The 22,381-nt window shown below is 37.9% G+C and overlaps 1 protein-coding gene across 1 annotated transcript; it reads left to right on the top strand.

The window, feature by feature from the left end:
* The first annotated feature begins 1,044 nt into the window (after positions 1 to 1,044).
* MGP (matrix Gla protein) lies at positions 1,045 to 4,414 on the top strand. Its single transcript, XM_032347415.1, has 4 exons — positions 1,045 to 1,201; positions 2,633 to 2,665; positions 3,510 to 3,585; positions 4,034 to 4,414. The coding sequence occupies exons 1-4, from the start codon at positions 1,141 to 1,143 to the stop codon at positions 4,173 to 4,175; spliced, it is 312 nt and encodes a 103-aa protein (XP_032203306.1). The 5' UTR covers positions 1,045 to 1,140; the 3' UTR covers positions 4,176 to 4,414.
* Positions 4,415 to 22,381: the final 17,967 nt, after the last annotated feature.

Here is a 22,381-nt window from a genome sequence, read left to right as displayed (position 1 = left end):
AAAGGTTTTCTGATTGTCCAAGAAGAAAAAAAACAAAAACAAAAACAGAACTCTGTCTACAGCATAACCAGAGGCACCAAATTACAATCCTCCTGCTGCAAGAAAAGACATAGCACTTCTGCCACTGAAGGTATAATGGCATAATGGAAGCATATGTTTGTGAAAATCTATGTTGGAGGACACATGACAGCTAAAGCACAAAATGAATATAGTAAGTAGCTATTACTTACCTCCTTAGGGACGTGCCTTGTTTGTCTCTAGATCTGCCACAGCACCTAGCACAGTGCTTTGTCTCTCATGTGTCACTTGCTAAGAGCATATTGGATTAAATAATTATCAGGACAATGTCTGCAGAAAATGAGAGGTGGGCACCCTCTTGTCTTTGCTGCCCTTTAGATGAGTGGTATCCAACCTAAGAGGGCCATGAGGCACAGAATTGGACTCAAGACACAAAACTGGATGGACAAGTTATGATGGAGCCAGTTGAGGAAACACAACTCATGGCATCACTGGGCATCTCTGCCCTGCTGAGCACCAGCAAAAATGCAAAAGTTGTCTACCACCAGGCACATGTGCGATTGGTCTAGGATTGATAGTTCAACCCTACTGGGAAAATAAGTTTACATCAGAACCAGTTTATGAAGGGAAGTCCTTTGCCCTCAGAAACTTTCATCCATCCATCAGGGGAGCCAGCAGAACACTACAGCTCTGTCTGCACCCGAGACCTGCAGTCAGGGCCAGGTTAGTGGATCGGAGAAGGAATTAGAAAGGCAAACATGTGTTTGTGGCAACTCCCTTGTCCGTGGACCTTTGCCCAGGTCTGGCCCCAAAGTGAGGGCGGCCACAACGTCCGTAGCAGGGCAGCGTCCTGCTGTAGCACAGTCTGGCCAAGGACTGAGGGAAACTGCCCACCCAGAGCAGATACTATCTGGAAGGAATGAGGATTTGGGAAAAGTCCCAGTGCTAGTTTAGGGCCAACCAGTCTCCACCTTCTCTGGCCCCCTCCCACTGGTTCCTCCCCTTTCAGCTGCTCTAGTTCTTATAAAAACTTCACAGCCTTTCACGAACAGCCCACAGAAGCTCTCTTCTGTCTACTGCTGCATAAGCCAGTGAGACCAACCCACAGGACACGGAGAGACCATGAAGAGCCTGCTCCTTCTCTCCATCCTGGCTGCCTTGGCCGTGGCAGCTCTGTGCTACGGTGAGAAAACTTTCTTCTGCCGCTTTTCTGGTTTTTCTTTTCTGCCTCTGATTTCAATTTATTTTTATTTTTCCCCTTCCCTGCTCCTCTTCTTCCCCCTCTCTCTAATAGAATCTTAAAGTACCATCAATCTACCATTTCCTAAGCCCTATGGACACTGATTTGTCCCATCAAATCTTCTTTACATCTGAACTATCCAGACTTAACAAGCATGTCCTGTCTATGGTAAGTCACTATACACCTAGAAATTTTGCTGTTTCAGAAAGATATCAAATTCCCAGCCCCCAAGCTCTCATTTTTAGGGATGTTTATTTATATTTTGATAACAGTTGGTTAAAGGTATTAGTTAAATCACTCATTTTTAAGAAAAGCAGCTATCACATGAAATGTTAAGTTTAGCCTTATGCAGGGAGAGATCAATCTCATGAACTTCCTACATTTGTTCAGTGAATTAATTTAAAAACAGAGTTCTACATTTAAAGAATCTCAGAGAAAAATGGGTGTATAATTCCAATTGTCAAAGATAAATTCTACCTGGTTTCTCTATGCTGTTAACTACACCTGTGTCTGTTCAAAACTTATGAAAGAGAATCTGAAGTAAGATTATTTTCAATCCATCTTATGCTTCAATTATCTGGATATTTAGATGTCCTTGAACCTCAATTATATTAACAACCACTTGTACTTTTCTTCTGACTCTTGAAATTATTCACATGGTTTCTGTATCAGAGGATTTGATCTCCTCATCTTCTCTTTGGTTTTTCAAATAAAATCACTTGCTTACAAATATAAACCCCTTATTGCCAAATTTACCTATTGTGCACAGAGAAGTGGTAGAAAGAAGAAAACTTATGCTTTGGCATCAGCTCAGCTTTTCCTCTGAACTGGCTTCAGCCCAGTGGGAGATGTCACCTGGAACCAGTGGTTTCTGTGACTGCCAAGTTCACACAGGTTCTTACGAGGCTTTCAGAACCTCTTAGAAACCTATCTTGGTAGATCCTGGTTGACCATATCCCCACACTGCCTGGAGGACCTGGGCTATTTTCTGGACCCCTTTGTCCTTCTCAACCCTGCTCTTGGACAGGTCCCAAATAAATCAGAGAAGAAGCCTCTCTGGAAATCTGTGCGTAGCACTTAAATCAGCTTATTTCACTAGCCTGAAGACGTCAAAGCCCTTGGGAACTTATAGCCAAGACTGTAACCGCTGGCTCCTTCCCCATCAGAAAAAACTGAAGTGTAGAGATCTCTACACCAAGGACAGAGCTAGAGAAACAACTCCTCAATCCTAAATGCCTGAAATTTGTAATAATCACACTTGCTCACTATATTCTTCACATCGTTTTGACTCTTTTCTCTCCTTCCGTCCTTCAATTTAGACCATTGTCATGTGTGATAAATAATAATCAACAGAAACTTTTTTTTAAATTCCAGAATCTCATGAAAGCATGGAATCCTATGAAATTAGTAAGTGAACATTTGACTTCCTTATTTAAATCTCATGTTTTAAAGAATCTCTCTTCCTATTCTTAAGCAGACAAAATGATAGTATGTGGAGATCATATAGGGAAGGGAAAGAGGGCCTCTTTTGGAAAACGAAATTGAAGAACCTAACAACTATAAAAATCACCAGATGCACAATGGTTTAGGCTTGAAATTAGTGTGAGATGGTGTTGAAACTGCATTCAGCAGAGTTGGAGGCATTTGGAAATTTTAAGCTGGCACCACCTCAGCCACACAGATGGAAAACAAGAAGTAATGACAAATGGTGAAGTATGGCAAAGTATGGAATTAGAGGCCCAGTCAGCTGGGAAACCACAGGCGTCAGCATTATGTTGAATGCCATTGAGTATCTAGTTAACAAAGACTGAGTACAGGTAGAAGGAATATATCACCCTCATTTCCAGTTTGTTCATTATTTTCATGATATTTACACTGTCCATTTCTGGTGATCTAAAATTATGCTTCACAAGTCCTCAGGACAGACAGAGTTTCTCCTCACAGGAATTAAAAACACACTGACTAGGAATACCAAATTGAGAAAGGCAAAGCAATTGCCCAAAGGTGAAATAAACAAATAAAAATAACTGTGGCCTATGTAACAAACCTCTAAACAGCATATACTGATTTCTTTTGATTAGGCAGTTTATAAAATCTGCTTTACCTTTCCCTCTGAGTTTCATAAGCTAGCTAGTTACATGAAATGTATGAGTTAATGAGTTTTCAAATGTATTTATGTCAGGGAATATTCATGGAACTATCTCCAACTATTGCTTCTCTGAAACTGCAATTATTTCTTTTTTCTTTGAAGATCCCTTCATTAACAGGAGAAATGCTAATACTTTTATGTCCCAGCAACAGAGATGGAGAGCTAAAGCCCAAGAGAGGTGAGTAACAAAACTTGATGAGGGGAGGTAATTTTACCCAATGTAGCATCCCTGATCCGAATGGAATGAGAAACATTCCATTTTTTTTAATCATTTCTAATTGTAACCCTAAATCAAAGAATTAAAAACAGTGTCTAGAAAATAACTGAATTTCAAGAAGACTAGTTTGTGAAAGACCCAGAAAGCTGAGAGAGGGAGAAGGGAAAAGGAGGACAGAAAGAAAATTTCTGTTTTCGCTTAAAAAAAAAAAAAAGATAAGAAAAGAAAAAAAAATCCCCTGTTCTACCTTTCCCCCTATTAAGTGTCTTTAATATTGGGGGATGAATGGGATCTCTCTCCTATATTTTCTTATTCTTTCTTTCCCCTCTTTTCCCTTTCTTCCTCCCCCCATCCCCAACTCTATGCTTCTAATTTTGGGCCTCTTTCCCCCCAACCACCAACATTCTAGGATCAGAGAACGCACCAAGCCTGCCTATGAGATCAACCGGGAAGCCTGCGATGACTTCAAGCTTTGCGAACGCTTTGCCCTGGTTTATGGATACGACGCTGCCTACAATCACTATTTCCGGCGGCGCCGAGGAAGCAAATGAGATTAGAAAAAGTCTCTTTCTTTCCAGAGCCTGGTGTCTGGTTTTGTATTCCTTTGCAGTAGCATCATCGAACTACATAAACACATAAGAATTGCTTACTTCTTACATGTTCTTGTCTGGCTGCTGCTCTCCTTCCCGATCCCAGGCTGATACGCAGTGTAAGTGCGATGCTGTGAAAGGTCAAGAGGGAGTTAAGATGTGTGATTATTACGTAATAAACTGTTGGTTGGATACTTTCATTTTGTGAGTCTGATTTCTTCTGGAAAAAAAGTACTAAGATATTTAAACCATGATCCATCTAACCCAGAACAGGAAATTCTGTTAATCATATTCTAGTGCTCATTGGAAACTATCTAGGGGCACCTGGGTGGCTCAGTGGGTTAAGTCACTGCCTTCGGCTCAGGTCATGATCTCAGGGTTCAGGGATGGAGCCCCGCATCGGGCTCTCTGCTCAGTGGGGAGCCTGCTTCCCCCTCTCTCTGTGCCTGCCTCTCTGCCTACCCTTGATCTCTGTCAAAAAATAAATAAAATCTTTAAAAATAAAAAAAAGAAACATATCTACATAGCAAGAATGAAACTTAGAAGACATTCAGCAATAATTTGTCTAGACTCTACCTTAGGATGGGTGAATGCCTCCTGTTATATGTTTCCTAGGGTTTTCAAACCTCATAGGTGATTAATCCTATGATTTTCCCGCTCCCAAACTTTAAATGGCCCTAATTCCCTTGTGTGGATTCTGAGCTTTATCCTGGCTCATCACTCTCATCATAATGTCTTGAGAGTTATCATGTCCTAAGATGTCACAGTTTTAACTCACCTGGGCCAAGAAAATGTCACTTTCACAATCACCAGAGATTTTTTTAAACAATTCAATCCTGGAATTTGGGAACCAGACAAAATGTTATCATTCCCTCAAGCTTAGTTTGCCGATGAAGAAATCAGGCTCCAGAGTCTCCTGCTTGGTAGTTCAAGACAGAGCCCAGGACTTCTCAATCCCACTTTAGAGTTTGCTCTTCCTGCCATGAGAACCCATCCATGTCCAACTTTTACATCCATTCCTTTTGGTAGGCCCACTGCCTCCATCTCCTTAGTGGATAATCTTTCTAATCCTTCAAAATTCAGCTCAAAACTCAAGTACTTTATGAAATCAGTAATGATTAAATCCACCCATCTCCTATCACACTACTCAAACCAGTGTCTAACCCTTCAACAATATATGTAGAGTCAAGTACAACAGTATTATTCAATTCATATTTTGATTAAAGTTTTTTTTATGCATATTTCCTTGGCTAACATTAAGGGAAGAAACTGCAATTTCTTTTCTTCTCCACAGGCTTAGTAATGTGTTCTGTTCACAAAGGGTTTTCAATGAAAGATGAATAAAAACAGATTGACTAGTCATGCAAGGGAGTGATAACCCAATTTTGAAACATTCATACAATAATGTGTGTTATATAATTTAAGCCATCATCATAGTAATATGATGATGAACGCTTTATCATTTTCTAAGCTATTTTGCATGTGATAATTCATTGGGTCTTACAACAACCTAGAAGATGGGTAATATTTATTAGATGGTAAATTGAGATTCAGAGAAGCAACTTCCTAAAGACATTGTAGTAAATGCAGTGGTGTGTTACTCAGTCTGAGATATTATTCCCCTGATCACCAGATACATTGGCAGCTGATGGTTCCCAGCTAAGGACTTGAGCGCAATTCTCTACAGCTCTCTAGAGTTCTCCCTTGTGTGCATCTCTCTCCTCTCTGGTACTCTTCTTTGTGATCACCAGCCACCTCTCTGACTCCCAGCTCTGTCTCCTCAGTTTAGGAAAGCCAAGAGGCTCTGCTGAGCTCTACTGTCTGTCCTATGGCTGAAAACTTTCCAAGAAGTTGGGGCAATTATCAAACTCATCCTCATTTACATCAGTGTTGAGAATTACAGAAGAAGGCAAAAATAGAGGGTAAGGGGAATAAAAATTGAAAACAAATGGCAAGATGATAGACTTAAACCTATCACAGAAATCTCATTATATGTAAATGGCTTAAATAGCCCAGTTATTTTCTGCTTTTACATACGTTAAGATCTTATAGGATGTTTTTGCTTTAAACAGTCAATTATTTTTTTAAATGTTTAGATAATACAAAAAAAGAAATCTCATGTATTTACTCATGTAGTTTCCATTTTCACAGCTCCTCCTTCTTTTGTATGCATCCAGATTTCCATCTGGTCTCATTTTTCTTCTGCCCAAAGGACTTCCTTTAACATTACTTGTAATTCTGGTCTGCTGGATTCTTTCAATTTTGAAATTTTGCCTTCATATTTGAAATATGTCTTCACTCCATAGCAAATCCTATGTTGCCAGGTTTTTAAAATTCTTTTAAGATGTTCCACTGTCTTATGGTTCTCATTGTTCCTGCTATAAATCCATTGTCATTCTTATCTTTATTCTTTTGTATCTTCTACTGTGTCTTCTATGTCTTGCAGCTTCTGAGGTTTTTCTCTTTACCATTGGTTTTAGCCAAAGTGATTATTATGTACCTTTGTGTGGTTTTCCTCATTTTTCTTGTCCATGAGGTTTATTGAGCTTCTTGGATTGCATTAAATTTAGAAATTATCATTATTTCTTATCATTATTCATTGTATCTTATTCATTATCATTATTTCTTCAAATATTTTCCTTCCTTCACTCCTCTCCTCCATGGAGACTCACCTACATGCACTTGAAGTTGTTCCACAAAAGAAAACAGTTTATTTTAATGTGTCTACAAGTTTGTTAACTGATCCTCAATAACATCTAATTTACTGTTAATCCTATCCAGTCCATTTTTCATTTCAGACATTACAGTTTTCACCTATAGAAGTTTTATTTGGGTGTTTTTATATTTTCTATGTCTCGACTTTTTTAACATCTTTGATAAAGTCAGGATAACTTTTTTTAATGTCATTGTTTGCTAATTCCAATATCTGTCTCACTTTCACTTTTGTTTTGATTGGTTGATTATTCTACTTGTTATGGATCTTAATTTCCTAGTTCTTTGAATTCTTGCTAATCTTTTATTTGTCACCAGATATTGTGAATTTTACTGTTTTTGTATTCTTGAGATTTGTTCTGGGACAGTTAAATCACCTGGGTATTCTTGAGCTTTGTTCTGGGACAGTTAAATCACCTGGGTAAAGTTTCATTGTTTTACATCTTGCTTTTAAAATGAGACCAACTGGGGCGCCTGGGTGGCTCAGCGGGTTAAAGCCTCTGCCTTCGGCTCAGGTCATGATCCCAGGGTTCCGGGATCGAGCCCCGCATCGGGCTCTCTGCTCGGCGGGGAGCCTGCTTCCTGTTCTCTCTCTCTCTCTCTCTGCCTGTCTCTCTGCCTGCTTGTGATTTCTGTCAAATAAATAAATAAAATCTTTAAAAAATAAAAAATAAAAAAAATAAAATGAGACCAACTCAGTAGTTAGTCTAGGACAAGTTGCTTCCCCTACACTGACGAAAGACCCTCTGAGTACTGCACCCAATGTCCCATGAATAGGTGGTAGGAAGAGACAATAATCCCAGCCCTGAGATAGTGCCAGCTACTGTTCCCTTTATTCCTCTTGGATGATTATTTTTTTATATTTATGTGCCAATCAATCCTCTGTTACATATCCAGATATCCAGAGACCCCTCTCTCCTCTTTCTCTCTCCTCTCCAGTATTTTGCCATGTAAATTATAACCACCACACTCTCCTAGGACTTTCAACTCATCTCAACACAAAATGTCCACCATATTTCACTTTGGTTCCCTCCTCCCAGAGCCATGGCCTGGAAACTCTCTTAAGGCAATTAACTGAGGCAATCACAAGACTGACTTTGTTTGTTTCTAATCTCTTAGGGATCATCATCATCTTTCATTGATTGATGTCCAGTGTCTTGAAAATCATTGTTTCATATGTATTGTCATCTGCTTTCTTTAGTTATTTCTAAAGAAAGGGTAAATCCCATTTGAGACTCCATATCAGACAGGACTATTCTGAATGGCCATCTTAGCCTCAAAGTTTCCTCCTAGAATTGGCTAAGGCATTTATTGGAATTGTATGACAGCTCAAATTTTCACTCTGCCTAGGCCTATATTCCTCACCCCCACCCATGTTGTACTCAAGAGTACTTCTCTATAAACCATCTGTACACAAATATCCAACTCTTAGAGTCTGTTTCCCAGGAACCAGATCTGTGACCATCATTCAGTTGGTAAATAGGGGGACAGGGGTCTTCTTGCTCCAAACCTCTTGTTTTATCAGTTGCACAGCACTGGAGTTATAGTTTTTGACCTGACAAGGAGTTCGGCAAAAACCTCATTCAATCCCCTCATTTCATGTTGAGTAGCTTAGACTAAATATTCCAAAGACAGGTGATTTTATTTTCCTGAGAAATTCACTTGTACTGACCTCATAAAATCTAATTCCTTAAGCCAGTTTTTAGAAAGTATTATGTACAAATGGTCCATATATTGGTACCAACCTTTACTGTATGCAGTCACACTTTCCAATCTGATGAGGCTAGTTTTCATGTAGTTTTAGGTCAGTCAAAATTTTATCTATCCACCTTCTCTGTTCTGCTTCTTTCTTTGATATACATTGGTGTTTGAGAGATAAGACACATGAAGTGATGGGTTACAGGCCTTATTTTCTTCCCTTTTCATGATCTTGGTAAGGCCTTTCATGAAATAGTACATCCTGGGAACCAAAGAGTGCTTAAACACAGTCAGAATGCTCTTCTCCCACCCCATAAAATCCATCTTCTGTTTTAGCAAATGTTTGAGAATAAGGACTTTGGAACTCCTAGCTTCACCACTTAGAACTGTGAAATTCTTGGGCAAGTTAATCTCAGTTTCCCTATTTGTAAAATAAGATTATTCTAGTACCCACCTTCACCTTGCTGTAAATGCTAAATAAATGAAATATAGGTGATGTACACAAAACACTGGCATAGCATAAGTGCTTAATAAATGTTAGCTATTTCTACTGTTGCTTTCTATTGTATTATTACTATTACTATAATGTACTCATTCTGGATAATAAGAAATGGCAGGATGATTTTTCTTTGGGGGTACTTTGAAAGCAGCCAGCAGAAATTATGGCCAAAAATTGTTGATAGCACAGGCCAGTTTGTACCTATTCCATTCTTTGTCAGTTCTCCCCTATGCCATATCTACCTGTGCTGATGAAACATGTAGTTTCAGAATCCTTGGCCGAGGAAGTTCATTTTCATTTAAGGAAAATTCATTATCTTAACTTTTGTGTCCACCTAGGTTTAGAATTCATGCAACTGTATTTTTATGCGGTCATAAAAGTATCCATATTAGAATGGAGTTAAAGTTATATACTTAAATGCTAGTAGTATATTTGAGCACTATTTAAATCCCTACGCTTACCTTTTCAATAAAGATAATCTGCAAGTAATCTGTTGTTCTATCTCTGAGTTCTTGAGTACCTTGATTAACCATCATTTGTAGCCTTTCCTTTACTTCCTCAATTCTAACACTCTAGCCCAGTTCCTTGCCATAATACAAAATTCTAATGAGAGAAATTTCTATACTGAACTTATTTAGATTTGGAACCCTGAAAGTGTGCGTAGATTGCCTCTGGTTTTTTATTCATTTCTATTTCATCCTAGATGGCCCTTCTCTGGAGCCCGGACATTACTACCTCTCTGACTATTGCTAGGTATATCTTCTGCCATGCCTCCTCCTTCAGTAAGAATCCCTAGCAACTGATGTTAATTCAGAACAGAATATATTAATCCATTTGATTTTCTTTGCAAGAATGGGGCATCTTTATCCATGAGGTGTTATCCACCATAAACTACCAAGCATCATACAGTGGCATGTCCCCAGTAGGAAGACTACATGGGTCTGAGAACCAAGATAAAGAAGCAGTATTTATTTATCATGTATCTATTTATCATATTGTATAACCCACAAGAAGGGTTTATACTTTCCCTCCTTACAATTCTAGTATCTGTGGGTTGGAAAGTCTGATTCATATAGAGAGAACAATTTTACCACATTTAAGCTCTAGATGCTATCACATCAGTCTCTTCATGCTAAGAGAACAATTAGCAAGTAACAGAGTCATCTTTTCTAAAGGGGATAATTGAACATGTTTATCTGGAGAAGGTAGGCTTTCTGAATCTAAGAAGAAAAATATATGAGATATCTAGGTAATCCATTGGAATAACTCGTGGCATTTCTCTTCCCAATTGCGAGAGTAAGTGGGCAAATAATATGTCAGCTACGGTCTGGGAAGGGCATGGCGACCACCTCACAACTCTCAGGAATGGGAATCTATTTCACTTAGTAAATTACACACCTAGACCACCTGATGTGTTAACTAAGAGTAAGGTAATCAGCAATGGGTAGTTGAAGAGGGAAACAGTGTTAGTAGTGACTTTATTACCAGCTGCAGCAGCACAGGCTGCAGTTTGTCTAGCTAACCTTTGTAAGATTCTAACTTGCTCCAGGGCTGAATTGGATTTCAAACACGAGACTATACCAAAGGAGAAACGATAGAACTGAGAAAGAGGAGATCATTGTCACACTAAAACTGGGAAAAACAGTTCTATTAAACAGCCACAGCATCTGGGAAAAGGTAACTAGATTGTAATTTTTTTTCCTGGAAAAGAGTCCGACCAGAATCCTGGAGAAGCTATTTCTGGACCATATTGTATGAAACAAGTGGAAGGAACAGTGTAAATGGGAATTGTAATTGATTTTATGGTGTTTTGCTCAGTTCCCTTCAGGACTGAGGCACTCATTCCCTCACATGCCAGCAATTGATGGCTTTGCGTGAGCTGAGTCCATCTCCCAAAACTGCCCTTAGATGAAGAGAGCAGCTTGCTCCAATTCATAAAACAGCCCCCATCTCAAAACTTGTCAATGCTAGGCCCTTTTCCCTGACACTGGCATCTTTCAACCTTGTGATTCCTTCTTTCTTATCTTTCCTTCCCCTTACAAGCTCAAAGCCAGAATATATTTGGCTTAATTGCTCAGTTTATGACATATGTATACACACACAAATACAGCAGAGGTAGGATATGGAAATCTCTTGGTGAACTCTAAATTCATCCTGAAATGGAGACTGGCCCCAGGTTTTTTTGGATTTAAAAATGTAAACCCCTCCTTCAAGTTATTCTTAAGTAAGTTGATGCCAGGAACTACATTATGAGACTCATATGTTAATTTCTTTACAGAAATGAACTGGGTGACCCGTTGGGGGTTTTTTCCATCTCTCATTTCTCTGAACTCAGACATTGAAGACTAACCCACAAACAAGAAACCCAGAAACATAAGTCATCTGGGGTTGTTAAAACATGAGGTTAAGCTCTGAAAAATACTGTTCAAGAAATGTGCTCTTTTCTCAGTTAATACAGGACACTTTTATGGTGCTTGCCTAGAAACACTCTGACTCCTTTACTTTGGAGAAAACAATACACAAAATTTGTCTCTATCCATTTCATCTAAGGATAATGACTACTCCTTTTGACCACAAACATAATAAAATAGGAAAATAATCTGCATACATTTAGATACAGTTTTTAAACATTCTGAGAGAGAATTTTCCTCTTTACAAGAAGTTTTGGAAAGGTTCCTAAAGATAATTATTTTTTATTATAAAAATTTTTCAAAGAAAATCTTAGACCTCAAACATTAGAGTATACCAAGGAAGATGTCATAGAGCTGAAAAAGAGGAGATAAATTTTTCACTAAGCTGGTAAATACATTTCTATATACACCCATGCTATCTAGAAAAAGGTGGCTAGAACTACAAAGTTTAGTAGAAGTTTAAGGACAAATAACACCCATCTCTTTGAAAACATAAAAGGAATTAAGAATTAAAAGAGAAAGTGGATCAAATTAGATCAGCATTTCCAAAATAAGTATTCTAAAGAATGATGTTCCAGTCAGTGTCTCAACAAATGTTGTTTTATGCCCAAATAAGTTCTATTGTTTTTGCATAATCTCCTCTTGGAGATAAGTATTTATGTGAAATTTACTATATTAAATCCTCTCTGTGGTCCATCAGTAAAGGAATCTGTTTGAATCTATTTAACTCAGGGGTACATGGGATAATTTGACAATAGAACATTCTCTTTAAATGGTGTTGGTTACCATCTTGCACAACTTACTTCAGAATTATTGGTCAAGCCCAACCTCCCTCTCCTTTTATAGCATGCCTACCGTGTATTTAACATTTAACAAATATTTATCATATACCTGCTCTATACCACACAATATGACCACACAGTAGAAAATGATCAATTTGGGGGCGCCTGGGTGGCTCAGTGGGTTAAGCCTCTGCCTTCAGCTCAGGTCATGATCCCAGGGTCCTGGGATCAAGCCCCGCATCGGGCTCTCTGCTCCATAGGGAGTCTGCTTCCTCCTCTCTGTCTGCCTCTCTGCCTACTTGTGATCTCTATCTGTCAAATAAATAAATAAAATCTTAAAAAAAAAAAAAAGAAAATGATCAATTTGCACTTAAAGCATTGTTAGAAAATTCTCTAGGTTGCGTGATTCATCAGCTCGTTTTTTGGATAACTGATTGCTAGGATAGAAAATTTTCTTATACCACAGCACCTGGGTGACTGAGTCGGTCAAGACTCTGACCCTAGATTCCAGCTCAGGTCATGTTCTCAGGGTTGTGGGACCAGCCCTGTGCTGGCCTTCATGCTCAGCACAAAATCTGCTTGTCCCTCTCCCTCTGCGTCTCCCCATGCTGGCACCTCTTTCTTTTTCTCTCTCTCTCTTTCTCTAAAATAAATAAATTTTAAAATTCTTTCTTCTTAATATGTTCAGTTAGCCATTATATAGTACATAATTAATTTTTGATGTAGTGTTCCATGATTCATTAGTTAAGTATAGCACCGAGTGGTCATCACAGCACATGCCCTCCTTAATAACCATCACCCTGTTACCCCCCATCCTCCTTCCTTATGAAACCCCCCGATTGTTTCTCGGGGTCCATAGCCTGTCATAGTTCATTTTCCTCTCTGATTTCTCCCCTTTTGCATTTCTCTCCCTTCATCTATGGTCCTCTGTGCTACTGTTTATGTTCCACATAAGAGTGAAACCGTATGATAATAGTCTTTTTCTGCCTGTGACTTACTTCACTTAACATAATCCCCTCCAGTTCCATCTGATGTAGCTGCAAATGGTGCGTATTCCATTGTATATAAGAACCACATCTTCTTATCCATTTATCTGTTGAAGGGCATCCCGGCTCCTTCCACAGATTAGCTATTGTGGACATTGCTGCTCTAAAAATGGGGGAGGGGGTGGGCACATGCTCTTTCTTTTCACCACAGCTGTATTTTGGGAGTAAATACCTAGTAGTGCAATTGCTGGGTCATAGGGTAGCTCTATTCTTAATATCTTGGGGAACCTTCATACTCTTTTCCAGAGTGGCTGCATCAGCTTGCATTCCCACCAAGAGTGTAAGAGGGTTTCCCTTTCTCCACATCTTCTTCAACATTTGTTGTTTCTTGTTTTGTTAATTTTTGCCATACTAACTGGTGTAAGGTGATATCTCATTGTGGTTTTGATTTGTATTTCCCTGATGGCTAGTGATGTTAAGCATTTTTTCATGTGTCTATTAGCCATTTCTATGTTTTTTTCAATTCTGTAAATTTTAAAAATCTTTAAAAAACTAAATTTTTTTATATTGGATCAATTTAAAAATTTTGGCATTAATTCTTCTTTCTACAATAAAACAGAGTGCATATATTCAACGGCTTCACTTATCTTTTCTCTTTTTAAACATCGACATTTGATTTGCTACTCAGACATATGCATGCTCTCATGTATCTTTTTTCTCTCTCTATTTTTTAGCAAACATAAACACAAACTCCATTCATTTGAAAAATAAATTTATTTTCTTATCATGAGCATAGTAAACTGATATATCAGCCATGGTCTGAGAAATATATGGTGACCAGGAGCTCACAACTCTCAGGAACGGGGGTCTATTTCACTCACCAGCTGAAATATTCTTTCTATATTTTTTAAAGATTTTATTTATTTATTTATTTAACAGAGAGATCACAAGTAGGCAGGGGTAGGGGGAGCAGTCACCCCACTGAGCAGAGAGCCGGATGTTGGGTTCGATTCCAGGACCCTGAGATCATGACCTGAGCCAAGGCAGAGTCTTAACCCACTGAGCCACCCAGGCTCCCCTATTCTTTCTATATTAATGCAAAAAATAACCCAATGCTATATGTTCCATTTGCCATGATTCTAGGACAGAAAAGCTATACAATTATTTTTTTATTATTTTATTTTACTATGGTAAACACACTTAACCTAAGATCTACCCTCTTAAGTTTTTCAAGTGTATTATTGTTGTCTATAGGTACAATGTTGTACAGCAGATCTCTAGAACTTACTCACCTTGTTTAACTGAAACTTTATACCCTGAATGTATAACTTCTCAAACCACCTTCCCAACCCCTGGCAATCACTATCATTCTTCAATTATATGAATTTGACTATTTTCAGGTACCTTATGTAAGTGGAATAATGCAATATTTTCCTTTCTGTGACTGACTTATTTCACTTAGCATAATATCTCAAGATTCATCCATGTTGTACATTGCAAAATTTCCTTCCTTTTTAAAGTTGAAAAGTGTTCTCTTGGATGTGTACACTACACTTACTTCATCAATTCATCTGTCAATTCTTAAATTTTTTAGGACTTGTTTTATGACCTAATATGTTTTATGAACTAATACCTTGGTGAAAGATCCATAAGCGCTTGAGAAGCATGTGTATTCTAGTGGCTGGAATGGTCTGTATACATGTATTAGGTCCAATTGATCTATAGCATTATTCAAGTCCTCTGGGGTTTTTTTTATTAATCTTTTGTCTAAATGCTTTATCCATTATTGAAGTGGAGTATTTAAGTCTCTTACTCTTATTATATTGCTGTCTATTTCTTTTTTTTTTTTTTTTTACGATTTATTTATTTATTTGACAGAGACAGAGATCCCAAGTAGACAGAGAGGCAGGCAGAGAGAGAGGGAGAAGCAGGCTCCCCGCTGAGCAGACAGCCCGATGCAGGGCTCGATCCCAGGACCCTGAGATCATGACCTGAGCCTAAGGCAGGGGCTCAACCCACTGAGCCACCCAGGCACCCAATATGTTGCTGTCTATTTCTTCTTTCAGTTCTGTCAATGTTTGCTTTATAAATTTAGGTGCTTTGATGTTAGGTTCATATATATTTATAATTGTTATATCTTCTTGTTGAACTGGCCCTTTTGTCATTATGTAATGACCTTCTTTACCTCTTTTCACAGTTTTTGACCTAAAGTCTCTTTTATCTGGTATAAGTAGAGCCACTCCTGCTCTCTTTGGGTTACTGTTTGCATGGATTATCATTTTCCAACCTTTCACTTGCAGCCTAAGTATGTCTTTAAATCTAAAGTGAGTTTCTTACAAACAGAATATAGTTGGGAATTTTTAATCCATTCAGTCACTCCAAATCTTCTGATTTGGGAGTATCATCTGAATGTATTCTCTCCCCCAAATTCATATGACAAAATCCTAATTCCCAAATGTGATGGTATTAGCAGGTAGACCTTTGAGAAGTGCATAAATCATATGAATGAAGCCTTCATGAGGCTCCCAAGAGGTTCCAAAGAGATAAGATAGGATAGATAGATAAGAGGTCCCAAAGAGATCTTTAGCCCTTTGCTGTATGAAGACACAGCAAGAAAATGCTGGCTATGAGTCAGAGAGAAAACTTTGCAAGAATGTGTCCTGCTGGCATTTTGATCTCAGACTTCCCAGCCTCCAGAACTCTGAGAAATAAATTTCTGTTAAATTAAAATGGATATCCGTTCTGAGATATTTTGTTATAGCGGCCCAAGCAGACTAAGACCGGGTGTTTAATCTATTCACATTTAAAGTAATTATTGATAGGGAAGGATTTACTATTGTTGTTTTTTAAGGTATTTTATGTTGGTTTTATAGTTCTTTTGTCTGTCTTTTCCTTTCTTGCTGTCTTCTTTTGTGTTTGTTGATATATATATAGCATATATATGTGATAATATTTTTTTTCATTTATTTATTTTCAGCATAACAGTATCATTATTTTTTCACCACACCCAGCGCTCCATGCAATCCTTGCCCTCTATAATACCCACCACCTGGTACCCCGACCTCCCACCGCCCCGCCACTTCAAACCCCTCAGATTGTTTTTCAGAGTCCATAGTCTCTCATGATTCACCTCCCCTTTCAATTTACCCCAACCCCCTCTAACTCCCCATGTCCTCCATGCTTTTTGTTATGCTCCACAAATAAGTGAAACCATATGATAATTGACTCTCTCTGTGATAATATTTTATATGTATATGTTTATTTATGTATTTTTGTCTTGGTATGCTTTGATTCCTTTCTTCTTTTTTAAAGATTTTATTTATTTATTTGACACAGAGAGGGAGAGTTCACAAGTAGGCAGAAAGGCAGGCAGAGAATGGGAGGGAAGCAGGCTCTCCGCCAAGCAGAGAGCCTGATGCAGGGCTTGAGCCCAGGACCCTGAGATCATGACCTGAGCGGAAGGCAGAGGCTTAATCCACTGAGTCACCCAGGTGCCCTGTTTTGATTTCTTTCTATTTTTCTTTTGTGTAACTTATATATATATATATTCATATGTATGTGTGTATATACATATAAAGATATTATTTGTATATATATATATATATATATATATATTTGGCTACCCTGGAGCTTATATATGTATATATATATTTGGCTACCCTGGAGCTTACATAAAATATCTTGTCTTTATAATAGTCTATTTTAAGCTGGTAACAACTTAAATTCAATCACATACGAAAACCCTACACTATAACTTCTCCCCCTCCACACATTTTATGTTACTGTTATTACGATTTTCATCTGTTCATATTGTGTATCTTTTAACATGTTTTTATTTAGTTATTTTTAACACTTTTTCCTTTTAAACTTTTAAACTAGAATTAAAAGTGACATATCAACCAGAATACAGTAATACAGCATTCTGTATTTGTCTATATATTTACTTTTACCAATGAATTTCATACTTTCTTATACCAGCATGTTGCTATTAGCATCTTTTATTTCAACTTGAAAAACGCTCTAGTATTTCTTATGAGACAAATCTAGTGATGAACTCCCTTGTGTGTGTGTGTTTGTGTATGCATTAAGGGGGGTGTTGTATATGTTTTGGTCTGGAAAAATCTTTTTCTCTCCTTCATTTTCAGAGGATAATTTTGCCAGATATATTATTCTTAGCTGGCAGGTTTTTCCCTTTAGCGTTTTGAATATACCCTCCCACTCTCTTCCGATTTGCAAGGTTTCTGCTGAAATATCCTCTTATGGGGGTTCCCTTGTATGTGACAAGTTTCTTTACCCTTGCTGATTTCAGATTCCTTCCTTGTCTTTGACTTTTTTGACAATTTGATTATAATGTGTCTCAGAATACAGGCATTCCTCAACTTATGATGGTTCAATTTATAATTTTTTGACTTTACAATGGTGCAAAGACAATACATTCAGTAGAAACTACACTTTGAACTTTGAATTTTAATCTTTTCTCAGGCTAGCAATATATAGTATGATACTCTCTCATGATGCAGGGAAGCAATGGCAAATCACAGTTCCCAGTCAGCCACACAATCACAAGAGTATATTTACAACCATTGTGTACCTATACAACCATTCTCTTTTCATTTTTAGTATACATTCAACAAATTACATAAATTTCAATAAAGTGAGATATTCAATACTTGTTACTCTTTGTGTTAGATGATTTTGCCCAACTGCAAGTCAATGTAAGTGTTCTGAACATTTTTAAGGTAGGCTATGCTAAACTATGATATTCAATAGGTTAAGTGTATTAAATATATGTTCAATTTATAATACTTTTATGAAAATGCCATCATAAGTTGAGGAAGATCTATAGATTTTTTTGAGGTTCATCTTACTTGGGTTTTTGTTGGGCTTCTTGAATCTAAATGTCCATGTCCTTTCCCAGATTTGGAAAGTTTTCAAACATTATTTCCTCAAATGAACTTTCAGGTCCTTTCTTTTTCTCTTCTTCATTTGGGATTCCAATAATGTGTATATTGGTCCTTTTGATGTTCAATTATTTCCCTAAAGCTTTCTTTGTTTTTTTCATTCTTTTTTCTTCTCTGGCTGAATTATTTCCAATGGCCTGTTTTCAAGTTTGCTGATCTTTTCTTCTACTTGATCTAGTTTATTATTGAACCCCTCTAGTGACTTTTTCAATTCAATTGTGTTCTTCACCTTCATGATTTCTATTTTGGTACTTTTTAATACTTTCTATCACTTTGTTGCAATTCTTTTTGTTCATGCATTATTCTCTTGACCTCAGTGAGTATCTTTATGACAACTATTCTGAACTTTCTCTCAGGTAAATCATATAATTCCATTTCATTAGGGTTGGTTTCTGAAAATTTATCTAGTTTCTTTGTTCAGAACAACTTTGCCTGATTCATTTCCCTTGATACTCTGCTGGTGTCTGGACATTAGACAAAGCAAGCACCTGTCCCAGTCTTCATGGACAGGCCTCATACAGAAGAACAGCTTCATCACTCAGCCCAGCTAGAGATTGTGGGGGCCTCTATTAACTCTTTCCCTACTCAGGAAGAAACAGGGAGCTGTACTTTTTGTCCTCTTGCTCTGTGCTGGGTTAGGGAAGCAGAAGGAGGTGTAACAATAGTGACTAACCATTCAAATCATTATTTCCATTCCTCCTCATTGGCTAGACTATGTTGGACCCATGAAAGCTCCAAGAGTGGCAAAATAGATGCCAGATCTTGGGGAAGCCCCAGAGAGGTTAGGATGCTAGATGCATTGATCAACTCTTTTCCTGTTCTGGAGGAAGCTGAGAATTGGGATTTTTTTTTTTAATCTGCTTCTCCTGTGCTAAGCTGAGAATCTATGGTATGCATCTACACACACATAACCTCCCATCCCAATCCTCTTCTAGCAGCTAGACTTTGCCAGACACATTAGACCTCCAAGATTAGTAAGACTGACAGATGTTAATTCTTTGGTCATCCTTAGGAAATTTGGGGCACTGGACACATGAACTCCCCGCCACCCCATTATGTATAGCTGAGAGCTGGCATTTTTCCAGATCCTAATCATTTTGTGCTGAACAGGGAAGAATCTGTCACATCTACCAGACCAAGCTGCCATCTCCATTTTCTCCCAGGTGACTAGGCTGTGCCAAACCCATCAGATTACATAACTGGTAACACAGAAGCTAGTCTTCTGGGTAGCCACCTCAGAAAAGTTGGGATGCTGTATGTACAAAACAGGACCTTCCTTCCCCTGAGAGAAAGTGGAGCCAAAGACTTTCTTCCCAATCATACAGCTATGCTAGGGACAAGGACTCCAATGAGAGGGGAATCCCAAGTTTTTCTACCAGTTTCAGTGAGTGTTTTGTTTGTTCTGGACACAGCCATCTTTCAATCAGTTTCTGGGTTACTCGCAAAGGGAATTTGTAATTGTTGTTGAATTGGTGTTTATGGGGAGAAGGCATGTCCAAGGTTTCCCCCTTCACTATCTTGCTTATGTCACATACCCCCAAAGCAACTTTTTCTGAATACATTCTAGTTGGTCAATATCTGTCCTATAGGACCTAATATGAAGCGCAAAACATTATCTGATGGTTTCAGAGTATAACTAATTGTGACTGCTCATTACCCAACCTTTGTTGCCCTTATTGGGAGTCAGAGCCTGAATTTATTTCTCTCATGGCTACTTCTCATGCCCTGTTAAAAGCCTTTAAGTATTTTTGACATAAATTGCTAGAAAATCATATCTTCCCCCATCCTGTCCTTCTGAGTAAATTTTATAATCTAAATGCAAAGTATATTTTATTGTTTTTTTAACTGTTCTCTCTTTAAATTCAGTAGTTGAGATAATTTTGTCATTTATTTTATTAGTTCTTTTTGGAGATCTGACTCACCTGAAAATTTGATGAGGAAGTCATCTATGCTTTTGAATAAAATATCTTTACCAACAAAGATTAGCAACAGATTCCTCAGAGGGAAAGAACCAAAAAGGGTGAGATAATACAGCCATAGGAAAGAAGGTTGACATTAAAATTCACTTCAAAGCTAATCATATCACCTGCTGTAGCCCTGCATCTTTGTTAATATAGCCCGCTTTATTGGAGATCCCAATGCAGACTTAGGGAGCCAGTAAATTCATTGCATATGCTATCTGAGATCATTCTCTTGACCCCATTTGCTTTATTCCCTTACCATTCAAAATGCCTAGGTGCTGCATAATGATTAGCTAACACATAATCCAAATAAACCCACTGATTGGGCCAAAAGGACAGAAGACAAAAAAAGGTCATTAAAAGTTTACAGTGAGTCAGATGAAGTCTCCAAATGAAGTGCTGTTTAGATAATTTCCCAGGCCAGGACTTACTCACTCCTCCCCACCCCAGAGATTTGAGTACTTGTTGGGCAAGTACTAACATGTGCTTTGGTATAGGAAGACCTGAGCCCAGGTCAGTCCAAGCTAGAACTATGACAAAGAAAGAAAATATTGTCTTAAACATCCACACTTTTCCTTTCCAGTGTCTCTTTTTCTATCTACTCCCTTCCCACTATTGACCCAGACAAGTTTGCCTTTGTCTTTCCAAGGAGATGTCTGCGTTTTAAAAGCAAAATTTGGAGAGGACTATCTTGACACACACACACACACACAAAAGTGTTTCAAATAGTCACCTTAAAGGCAGGGAGACAAGGTCCTGTACACAGATGTTTTGTTGCATGGCTCCCAGAGTACATCTCAGGTTATATTACAAAGTAGCAACATAATCTACAGACAAGTAAAGAGGATTTTCTTTGTCAGCTGAACAGCTAGACAAGTTTCTCAAGCTGTCAATCAAGAGTAAGGTAAAAAGAGGCCCAGACTAATGTGGTTTCTGAGGAGTTCTTTAGGTGAGGGGGAACCTAAGTCTTATCTGGCCCCCTGGGAATTACTCGTTTCTGGAGCCCCTACATTTTCCTGGTATATACAAGAAGTCAGGACTGATTTGAAAGAGAAGCATACTAAGCTTAATATCTAGAATGTCAGCTGTGGGTGTAGACTTAACTAGAAATGGTATTTGCATTTGTATGCCTGCATGTATGCCCTGAGAAAAAGAGAAGCAATCTTAGGGTTGATAACCCTGCCTTCTTCCAGTTCAGTGCAAACACAATTCAAGATCTTCTCTATATAAGCTGTGCCCTTCCTTCCCCCAAGGAGCTGTGGATATATGGCATTAATTTTCCATTTTTATAAATGAATTTATTTTAAACACTTTTGTACATATACATCAATCCCACAAATATTAACAGCATCTATAGGTTGTAGGCAAAAAGGTTATTATCCATAATCAAGAGATGTGAAAACTAAAACATTAGTAGGTTAAAGTCATAAGTAAGTTAAAAACAAAACCAGCACTGAAACTCAATTTTTGATATCTTCTGCAGGTGAGAGCTTAAGGAGTTTTTTTGCAAAAGCAAAACTAAAGATGGACAACATTTGCAAACTGACCAGACTTTCAACAGCATGAAAAGAGAAGATACAACCCTAAAGCAGGAAGAAATGTTGAGACTGAAAAACCTCTTTGCAGTCATCTTTTAGTTTCTGATAAGATTCCCTTGGGAATTACAAAGTCACATGTTTGCAATCAATCTAAACAGCACTTTTCAGTGATAAAGCACTTTTCAATCCCCTGCCTTGGAAAAAACTAGATCCCTTGGACAAAATCAAATAATTCAGTGTTGGTTTTGCAAGAGGGAAAAATAAACCTGTACTTCAAAAATATTTACAGCTTGGGGTTTTTTTCCCTTTGCACTCAGTGACCTGAAGGATGAAAAGAGGGCACTGAGCCAAACCAAAATATGTCCATGGTTTTCCACAAGCTGAACTAGGTTTCTAAATGTTGCAGTTAAAAAGCTTCAAAGTCATAATTCAGCTCTGTGACTGCCTTGTGTACACATACCTTACAATGTTAAACAATGACATGATTTATTACCTTCATATTAAAAACAAATAGATATGACTTCAGGGGCTAAATAAGATCTTGACAGGATCAGCTAAGTATTTAGATATTCAAGCTCTAGAATTAGCCCTATGTATACTTCAAAGTTTTTTCAGTATC

This window comes from Mustela erminea, chromosome 6, assembly GCF_009829155.1.
Source record: "Mustela erminea isolate mMusErm1 chromosome 6, mMusErm1.Pri, whole genome shotgun sequence".
In the NCBI taxonomy this organism is placed as follows: Eukaryota; Metazoa; Chordata; class Mammalia; order Carnivora; family Mustelidae; genus Mustela; species Mustela erminea.
This window is presented reverse-complemented; position numbering and strand designations above follow the sequence as displayed.